Genomic DNA, 11374 nt, shown 5'->3' with positions numbered 1-11374 from the left:
TTACATCGTCTCAAACTTTTTTGCCTGTGTGTTGCATGTCGCGTGACGGTCGGGCGGCGCCTGTAGTTCGCAGCACCTGACCGTGTAGTGTATTATTATATTAGTATTGGAGACTTAGTCCACTTTTATTATTTCCCAATATCATTCCAATTTTCCAATTATAAAATTAAGATTGCTAAAGCAATTTTTATACCCTTACTGGAATATTATTCCAAAATTTTTTAGTTAAATGACTGTAATGTGAAAAAAGTTTCACTTTTACCTTGGTTTCATAAAACCACACAATCCTTTTTTTAATAAGATGTAAATACACAGTGTAGATAAGTATACAAAAAATCAAAAGTCATAATTAGTAACTTATTTCTTTATTTAGTTCTTGATTGATAAATCAGGTTCTTAGTAGAGAGTTTTTATAGCACGCATCTCGCCTGGATGTTTGTTATTTTTTCATTACCTAGTATCTTTCAAACGGCTAGGTGGATTTAGATATTTTAGTTATCGTTAGATTCGTCTTAAGAAACCGATTGTCCTTTATATATGTATATAAACAGTATCAAAATGGTGCAACAGAACAAATAAACCGAATCTAAAGAAATATTTACGTTTGCTGACAGAAATTTTCTCAGTACTTCAATTACAAATAAATCCCTTATTTATAATTGACCATAATTGCAGAACAAGCTTATTATAATGATTTCTTACAGTAAGTATACTACTAATTTTTTTTAAGCTTACATTGATATATTTTAAGACCACATAAAACATCTTGGTCCAAAATGTGGCTGTATATTATTAGCTTATTTTGATCACATCTTTTAAACGGTATGATACGTACTTACGACCGTTTTCAATAACGTATCGCTAGTTACGGAAACGTTGCTGTCACCGTTTAGTGACAAGATCTCATCTATCCATAGTTAAGTCCAATGCTATATGTCGATAGGTTATTGAAATGTAAGTAAGCGTAAAAGGATAGATTTGTCTACCTTTAGTAAGTTAAACTAAGGATAAATAGGTTATTGAAAACGGCCCTTAGACGATAAGTCTCATTTGTTAATGAATAATGCTGGACTACTTGTCGTGTCGGGGAGCTTATAAATTAAACCACCGACTCGATCTTTACTTTTGTTTATTGCCTTTGCACTCGTGAATATTAACAGAAGTAAGTTTATCTACGTGACTTATTAGTTATCATTTATATAATGCAAGTTAAAGCCTATGACACTCGCGGCTAAAAAGTAAGCGTCTCCTCTTCGCCACTCGCGTCTTTGTTGTCAACAGTCAAATGTCTGGCGTCTTTATCTATCTCCCTCTCTCTTATGTGATCAGTTGACACTCCAAACAATACTGGGTTGCCATTTAATGTGGATGCAATCGCCACATACTAAATTGATGGGAGGACTTCATAACATTCTTCGATTTATTTTTATTTTTACCTTAGAATATTAATACTATTAAAGTAATCTCTGCATAACACTTTTAGATAGCAATAGTCTTAATATATGAGTAGTCTTAGGTGTTGTCATATTATGACTAAAACCCCTAATGAAAATAAATCGTACCTAACGGTGGCAGGGATGCAGATAGAGCTATCTGTATCTGATCTTTGAGCCAACCGCTTAGCGAGAACCTCATTATTTATTAAGTGGGATTCTATGGTATAAGACCGTTCACAGTAGGTAAGTTAGTCAAGTCTTTCTAGATGTCGTTTGGTGGTATAAAAAATTATTTATACACATTATTGAAGACTGACTTGTAGAAGAATTTACAAATAATAAGTGTTGGAACAGGAACTTATAAAATGTAAATAAATAATATCATCAAAACATAACTTGAACAACAATCCAAGTCTCGCCACTCAAAAAATTTACGACCGTATTCGAACAGTTGGAAAGAGCGCTCGGTCGGAATTCGAGAGGTCGTGGGTTCGAGTCCCGTATCGTTTATAAATTTTTGTTACAAATTTAATTTGTATAATAATTAATTCCAGAAGTGAGGGATATAACTTTAAAATAACAAATTGTTTAGATTTGAAAGAGCGATATCTCGAGTCAATTTCCTAATACCTACGCAATTTTTTACGCAACTATAAAGTAGATCCTGTAGATGGAGCCACAATCTGAGAGTTGAACAAGATATACCAAAATTTAGTATCCATGCGTACTCGAATGGTTGGCTCAGTTGAAAGGAGCGCTCGGACGGAGCCCGAGAGGTTATGGGTTCGATTCCCGCATCGTTCATAAATTTTGGTCACAAATTTTAATTATTTTGTATTTGTAAATTAATTTGTATAAGAATTCTTAATACTTAACTAAAACGTTACAAGAGATAGGATCACTGTGTGATGCAGCAATAAAAACTATATTATTGTAAGTACTAATAAAACTGCAAAAATTATTCACAAAAATCACATTTATTTTCTACTAGCTTCTGCCCGCGACTTCGTCCGCGTGGAACTCGTTTATATCGTAGCTCTTTACAACGATGATACGACTCGCTTGACAGGCTCTAACAGGCAGGTTAATGAATAAGGTTTATTCGCTATTTTCGCTATGGTGGTAGAATTATGCTGAAGTTTACCAACAAAGTGATATTACAAATTACAATGCATTATTGTAAATGCATGATATTATTGTTGTTTAAACAACAATATTGTCATTGTTGTTGCATTAGCTATAGTACTTCCTTATACACTACATTAGTGGTTCTGCCTTGAGGTGCTAGTATGACCAAACTGCTCGGCGAACTTACTCTAGAACAAGCCACGTAAAGCTGCCCGTGTGAGAAGCAGTCCCCCCTTATGTCAATCCCTGCCGTTTTTAATGCCTGACCCTGTGATTTATTTATGGTCATTGCAAGACAGACCGTAAGGGGGAACTGCAACCTTTTAAATTCAAACGGGTAGTCAGATGGTATTAGAGGTATGCGTGGTATATACACGGATTCACCTCTAGCGCAACCAGTAATGACAGTGGCCTCTACCACAATGTTATGTAACGATTTGGTAGAGGCCTCTGTCATTAGTCGTCCAGGCGGGTTGAGGTCATTCAAGAATTCCACAGGATACTGAACAGCATCATCCGTATTTACTACAGAGTTCTCAGAGTTGTATTGATGTTCTGTGCCTTTGAACGCCTTCAATAAAGTGTCATTAATGACAGAAGCTTGGTCGTTCTTAGGACTCAGAATAGCACGTTCACACAACCACTGCATGGGTTTATTGGACATCTGGGTAAATTCGGGCTATTAGGTCTTGAATGGTGTGCGCAACCGACGCAAGTTCTGCTGGAATTACAATTTTGCCCACAGTTATCGGATATTCTCCATTCCCTATTTTAAGCAAAAGATCGGAGAATTCCCGGCGCATACGTCGCCCTTAAGATGCACTCGCATGTTTTTTGTAATGTTTAGTTTTTTAATTAAGGGTCAAATATTTGACGCCTTAATGCATGCTTTGATTTCGTCAGCTCGAGTTCCCCTCGGTACTACGGGCAGAGTCTGACGAAAGTCTCCAGCTAATTCTCAGCTAAGTCTCCATTAAACTGTGACCCCTCCCATCGTGAAGTAGTTCCCTCGGATTTAGGGTTCTATTTAACGCTTCAAAGGCCCCGTTGTGCGACATAGTGCTTTCGTCCCAAATTATAATTTTGCAATCGCGCAACACTTGTGCTGCGTTGCTTTGTTTTGGAATATTGCACAATGGAGTTTCAGTATGATTAAGATAAAGTAATTCAAGAGGCAGCCTGAAAGCCGTGTGAGCAGTTTTGCCTCCCTCCAGTAGTGTGGTAGCGATTCCTGATGACGCGACAGCCAAAGCGATACACCGGTTATTTCTTACTTTTGATAATATTAAATTTATAAGAAAAGGTTTTCCAGTGCCACCAGGTGCATCTAAGAAAAAAATGTCCCCAATCTCTCTTTCAATGCTGGCTAGAATTTGTTGATAAACATTTGCCTGTTCGTCTGTCAATAATTCCTCGTGATGCGATACTACCTCTCACAGTGCGCAAGGGTCATAATTTGTCTCTCGTAGATATTCGCGATTATCCAGGTATACTGCGGATCTTTTTGTTTTAGGACAACCGAATTGATCCAAATGTTTTCTAGCTTGTGCTAAAACTACATTTTCGATCAATATCAAGCATCTGTTAAACACCTCATTCATGAATAACTCCGCACCATTTTGTAATTCTCTTTCAAGTTGCCGTTTAATGTCGTCCGTAAAACTGTCCCTATATTTTTCCCAAAGGCTTAAGGGATCAGTAAGTTGACAAAAACCTAACATTATTGTGAACAGTTCGCGCAGTTTGAAAGGAGAATCGCACAATGCAGCTTTTTCTAAAGTTGTGTCCCAATGTTTATCGTCCTCTAGCAGTCCAAGGGTGTTACACGCTAATTGAAATGTTGGATGGAGGATACCGTCGACAGTTTTTAAATATTCGAAGGATGTCGGTCCTCTAACCTCATGTAGTAATAAGCGTAGGTGGTAGCACTCGGTGTTATTTGGTTGTATCGTATAGACCCTACCAAAAAAAAAACGGCAAAAAAACACGTTTGTTTTATGGAAGCCACCTTAAATATTAATTTTATTTTGTTTTAAGTATTTTTTGTTATAGCGGCAAAAGAATCTGTGAAAATTTAAACTTGATAACTATCACGGTTCATGAGCCTGGTGAGGGACAGTCAGATAGGCAGGACAGACAGTAGGATGGACAGCGGAGTCTTAGTCTTAGTCGAATTTAAAGTATGAGACTAATTAATTTGATATGTATTTTAAATAAATTTTTGATATAACCTGATAACTCACAAATGGGACACATTTGCAAAATACATATGGGGGTTACAAATTACCACAAATAGTCACCTTTCACCTCCTAACTGGAATATGTGGAATTACCAATAACCCTGTATAATTTTTATTTATGGAATAGGACAAACAAGCGTACGGGTCACCTGTTGTTAAGTGATCACCGCCGCCCACTATCTCTTGCAACACCAGAGGAATCACAGGAGAGTTGCTGGCCGTTAAAGAAGGTGTACGCACCTTTTTTGAAGGTACCCATGTCGTATCTGTATAGTATTTATACTAAAATAAAATTCAAACAATATTACAACAAAGCTTCAGTCCTTACATTTATTATCTACAAAAATACAACAAACACTTCTTTATAATACAATATGCTCAGCTAAGCCAGCTATTCTTATCCACATCTATTGATAAGCCATCTGCTTAAATAATTTAATGTCTGAAAGATTTACAATATTTTTATTTTTTTCATCTGTCCATACTCCATTTCCAGAAAAGTAATGGGTTTTCTCTATTGTATACAGAGCCAAACTTAGCTTTTGAGATTTGCTAATTTTCTTCAAATTGAAATTGCTTGTCACAGGATATATTTTTCCATCCTTGTTTTCCTCAATAGTTCTGATGGCTTCTCTAATTTTATCCCATGGATAGAGCACTATTGAACAGTTTTCAAATATATCCTGTATAGAATATGTCTGTTTTAATTTATCACAGACATACTTCACTTCAACAAGCGGTATGTTCATCCAAAATGGATGTTTTTTAATAGTTTTATGTATTTCACTCATTCTGTAGTTTTTACCAAGTGCTTGACTTATAGAGAAGACCAGATCTTTTCCTTTACCTAACCTGTCACCTGGTGTTTTTTCAAATGTCTCATAACGGGCTGAACTACCAGATAAAACATTCAAACTCAGACATCTCTTATTATTTGTTTTTACATTTCTCATTCTTTTCAAGACTCTTGTGTTATAGTGAATCATTTTTAAAAACCTTGGATGTTCCCTATAGACACTCAGTTCAGGCAATGACTGAGCATCTTTTAATCTTTTATCAATAGTTTTTTCACTTAATGTGTATATTTGAAAACATCTCGTTTGTGCCTCAGCGGTAACTCCATGTTTATCCAAGAGCCTTTTAATTTCCAGTAAGGTTGTACAGTTCTTTGTTGCTATTTTGGGATACATTCTAATGACCTCCCTAATATCCATGCCTCCTATAGATCTTAACTTATACAATATATTATTCAAGTTTTCTGGATCTGCGTGAATAAGATACAAATTAGATTTAATTTTCTCATTTGGCAAAGAAATATATGATTGTAATATTCGGAGTGTTTCATTAATAGATCTAAGGGGCCTATGTTTTATTGTAGGGTATGTTTTTATGCCTCTATAAAATTCATCTTCAGTCAGATCAAGCATAAGTTCCAAATACCTTTGTATTATTTTAAGCCTCAAATTATATAAGGTAGTTAAGTTAGAATCACCTTGAATAAGAGTTGTAAGTGATGTGGGCCACTGTGTCATATAGCTTGCTAATTTATTTTCTATATTAAGGAGAGCTGGTAATAAGCCCATATTTCTCAATTCTTTTAATGTCTTCTGCTTCATAATGGTTAGATAAGACAGTAAGAGTTCTCCTGTTATCCTTTCAAATCCACATTCCACGAGAACATTGTGCCTATTTTTCATTGTTATTGGTTGCATGTGAAACAAGGAAGGGTGTTCAAATAAAACTTCTCTTGGAAAACCTATTTCACTGATAGCTCTAACTGAACTGATTATATCGGCTTCAGTTAATTTTTGTATGTAAGGTTGCTTTATTTGAATAAACTTGGCTTTATCTTTAGTAATTTGTAAGTGCTCGCAAAGAAAATCAGCATTATCCGAAGAATTGCTGTAGTTTCGATAATACAGCCATTTATGTCCTCTACAAACTATTCGCGTGATATTTTTGGGCCACATCACACAGTTAAAAGAGATACTTAGATGATACTGCTACCATTCGCAATAACCAACAACGATCAACTAACTATTTAGAGCACAACTGGCACTGATTTCATAATATAGGTAATACATAATGTCTTAACCGTTGCACTGCACTTGAACATATAGGATTAGTTTTGAATTTATATTGTATTATAATAAAGAAAGAAATTCATTTTATATTTATAAATAACAGAACACTATACTCTAACGATTTAACAATGTAGGTAAATTGTAAAATGTAAATACATTTTTTTTATTATTATCATTTGTCTAATGTCTATTTGACATTAACAGGTTGTATCTTCTTTTTTATGAAAATAAGGGACGAGACGAGCAGGGCGTTCAGCTGTTGGTAATAATAATAATTGATATAACCCCTGCCCATTACAATGCAGTGCCGCTTAGGATTATTGAAAAACCCCAAAAATTATGAGTGGCACTACAATTACTGTGCTCGTCACCTTGAGACATAAGATGTTAAGTCTCATTTATTTCACTAGCCACGGCGCCCTTCAGACCGAAACACAATAATGCTTACACGTTACTGCTTCACGGCAGAAATAGGTGCTGTTGTGGAACCCACAATCTAGGCGGCATCCGTTGCAAAGGTGCCTCCCACGGGTGAACTTGTTATAAATGTCGATTTTTTATTGTTTAAAAGTTATGGCTTGAGAAACCATACTATTATATGTAACACTAAACTATTTATGGAGAACTCCAACCTGAAATCCCTCAAAAACCTTGGTTCTCCTAATTTAAGATTCTCAATAAAACAGTTATATCACTCTTTATTGTTTTTACGTCTTGCCATAAACCATGCGTGTACTCCAGTTTTTTTGCTAAACTTAATATTAGAGACAGTTTCCTTTGTGAATGTGGCCTAGATGAGGGAAATATGAATTATTTGTTCTTCAAATGTCCTTTAATGCAACCCTCTTTGTACAATTTTATACCTGCTGAAGCTCTCCGCCAAATTTGCCTTAAAAGTCTTAGAATATTAACGCTACAGAAGTAACGTCGGTAACTTCATTACAAATAGAAAGGACAAGCGATATACAACTAAGGCTTAGATAGAACGAGACAAAGCCGTTGGTCTTGTATCTTTATCGCGTAACCCTTTTTTTTAGCCTCAATGTCAACTTTGGGGCAAAAAAAAACCGACTTCAAAAACACAATCGGCCTTACAAATAAAATTGGCATAAAGTTATAACTATGCATAAACCAAGAATATGTTAAATGTTTACAAATAGACATTTTGCTTACGAATGGCTGATTCGGACGTATAATGTTTCCCGCGTTTATTTTCAAGACAGTTTGTCATTCGGAAAACTTTTTTTTTTTTCACACTTTTTGCAGACTTTGGCTCGCACATTCCATGCATCCGCCAGCTTCAAGTTTTCTTTCATCGATTCACATTGCAAATTTTCTTGTATGTTCTACTTCTAAGTGTTTTTAAATATTTTAAGGTAGGGAAACGAATCACGTTACAAAAATGTACAACACGAGAATTTTGATATTTGATATGGTTAAGATAAATGTTAAGGTAAATAAATATATATACAAAAAAATAGATGAATACATTATTTACAATTTAATATTATTGCTATAAATATATCTAGAAAGTATACTATACAATATAGGATCAACAGAACTCAGAAGGGTTTTTATAGAAGTGGGGAAAGGGACACGGATGGATATCAAACTATCTAAAAAGGAAGTTCGGTCATATTTAGGACAGGAAAAGAATAAGTGATCCAGATCCCCAAAGTCATGTCCGCATTCACATTGTGTACTATCTATAATATGAAACCTTGCAAGGTGGGCCGGACAAGTGGTGTGTCCAAGGCGCATTCTTATCAATATGGTGGTAATGATTTTATCAAGTTTAATGACAGAGAACCATGACTTGTTAGGAATTATTTGTTGAATTTCGCAATAATTTTTGCATTTAAATTGGCCACTTTCTGCCCAGACTTTACCCCAGGAGGCCCTGAGATAAAGACCAGAAAGAACAGCTAAATCCTGAGTATATATTTTAAAGGGGAATTTGTCACCACACACCACAGCTTCATTTGCAAGTATTTCGGCTGTTTCGTTGCCTATTATGCCACAGTGGCTAGGTATCCAGACAAAAGTGACTGAAAGACCTTTTGTTGAACACTCGTAAAGATTACTTCTAATGTCTGCTATAATAGGAAAAAATGATTTTGATTTGAAGGGAAATCGCAAAAGAGCCTGTAAAGCACTCTTGGCATCACATAAAATTAAACTATTATTAAGTTTACAAAGTAAAACATATTCTAATGCTTTGGCGATGCCAAGACATTCAGCAGTAAAAACTGACGTGTTAGATGGGCATTTTATTTTTTGGACAATATTATATTGGGCATGATAAACTCCTACTCCTACAAAATCTTCTGACTTGTGTTTTGACGCATCGGTATAAATATGATGCCATCCTGGCCAGTTTTCTTTAACAACAGAATTAAAATAATTATTGGCATTATATTTTTCAATATTTGTAAGATAATGAACAGTCGGAATGGTAGATAAGGTTTCATATTTACATTTAAATAAATCAAGCTTTGGAGATCGATGTATCGGGTAGTGAATCGATTTATACCTCAAATAACTTTTTACCAAACAGGGTAGTGGCTTGTTATTCCAATAACTTGATGATTCAATGAGATCCGTGAGAGTATTTAATTTGGTTATCAAGGGGCTATTTGAAAATTGCAAAACACGAAAAAATAGACGATCAGACAAAAACTGGCGCCTTAAATAAAGCGGGGGTTCGTTACACTCTACTTGTAATGCATTCAAAAGACTCGATTTCATGGCTCCAGTTATTATTCTCATAGATTTTGATTGGATAGAATCTAGTTTTCTTAGACCTGCTAAATTACAGGGCTCTAACAAGAAGGTTCCGTAATCAAGGATAGTCCGTATTGTAGCATTGTAAAGTAGCTTCAGGGAAAACGGATGTGCACCCCACCAAACACCAGAGAGGCATCTCATTAAATTAAGAAGCTTTTCACATTTAGTAACTACGTATTCACAATGTGGTTCATTCCTGTCAGTTTTGAATCTAAAACAACTCCCAAAAACTTGACATGGTTATTAGTTGGTATTCGACGATTATCGTAAATTATGGAAATTGGAGGATGTAAACGTTGACGCGTGAAGATTACTACCGAACTTTTAAGAGGTGAAATCATCAAAAACCATCCAAAGTTTTAAACAATCTAAGGAATTTGATATTCGGCTAAATAATGAACTAAATGTGTTACCCATGGCATATATTACTAAATCATCAGCATATTGAAGCATGTTAATAGAGTTCGGAAGTGAAGATTCCAAGTCATGAGTATATAGGTTAAAAAGTATCGGACTGAGTACAGATCCTTGTGGAAGTCCTTTCCACACAAGTCTACTTTGATCCCGTTGTTGGCCAAGTTTTATTGTTCTACCTGAAAGAAGGTTTATAATAAAGTTTGTTAGAATATCCGGAATAGGAAGTTTATTCATTTTATATTGAAGAATATGCAGATTGACATTATCATAAGCTGATTGCAAGTCTAAAAAGACTGCAATAGCTGATTCATTACGTGTAAAAGCCAATCGTATATCTGTCGTAAAAGTACCCACACTATCCAAAGTGCTCCTACCTTTCCTGAATCCAAACTGTGATTCGGGTAGTATTCCACGATTTTCAATGAACCATTCAAGACGATTTTTTACCAAATTCTCAGCAATTTTTGCGATTACAGGTGATAATGCTATTGGGCGATATGATGATGCTAGACTCGGTGACTTGTCTGGTTTAAGAATGGGAATAATCATTTGCGATTTCCAAGAAGGCGGAACATTGCCCGATAGAATTATTTTATTAATTAAATCCAAGTAATACTGAAGAGAAGCTTGACTAAGGTTTGCTAAAAAAGAATATGGAATACCATCTTCACCTGGGGCAGAGTCTTTGATCGAAGTTAAAGCACTTTGTAGTTCTTGCATAGTGAAAGAAGAATTAATGATACATTGGTTTTGGAAGATGTACGAAGTAATATTACTACAAAAAAGGTTGTGTTCCGGGGACTGACGGGGGAGCTAGACGAGAAATGTTTCGCTTAAATTTGGAGCTAATGAAATAATACGATTATCACTGATACCATTTCTAAATCGTCTTATATTTTGCCAAACAATAGATGGATTAACATGAGGAGAAATGGATAGGCAAAATTTTTTTCAAACCTTAAATTGGGTAAATTCGAAATATACGGCTCTTTTAAATTTATCCCATAATTTTTCATTTTTGAGTTTATATTTCAAATCTTGATCATAACCATTATCTGATTTAGGGGGTGTACGACGATTTCTAAAGATTTTTTTCCTATATGAACTATTTGGCTGTGACTGATGAGATGAATGAGGGCGAGTAGACAGATGGACTGGAGTATTATAAGAAACTGATGTTCTTCCTGCTATATAAGCATAGGATTTATTAATAGGAGGAATCAATTTTGTTGTTTCCCCATATGAGATGCATTTTTGTGCCATAGAAATTTTAATTTGTTTT

General features: G+C 35.1%; 1 protein-coding gene across 1 annotated transcript; it reads right to left on the bottom strand.

The window, feature by feature from the left end:
* Positions 1-5115: 5115 nt before the first annotated feature.
* LOC126971167 (transcription termination factor 5, mitochondrial-like) lies at positions 5116-7035 on the bottom strand. Its single transcript, XM_050817334.1, has one exon. The coding sequence runs from the start codon at positions 6772-6774 to the stop codon at positions 5212-5214; it is 1563 nt and encodes a 520-aa protein (XP_050673291.1). The 5' UTR covers positions 6775-7035; the 3' UTR covers positions 5116-5211.
* Between the last annotated feature and the right edge of the window lie 4339 nt (positions 7036-11374).

The sequence above is a fragment of the Leptidea sinapis genome, chromosome 23 (assembly GCF_905404315.1).
Source record: "Leptidea sinapis chromosome 23, ilLepSina1.1, whole genome shotgun sequence".
Classification (NCBI taxonomy): Eukaryota; Metazoa; Arthropoda; class Insecta; order Lepidoptera; family Pieridae; genus Leptidea; species Leptidea sinapis.
Note: the sequence above shows the minus strand (reverse complement) of the source record. Positions and strands in the feature narration are given on the sequence as shown.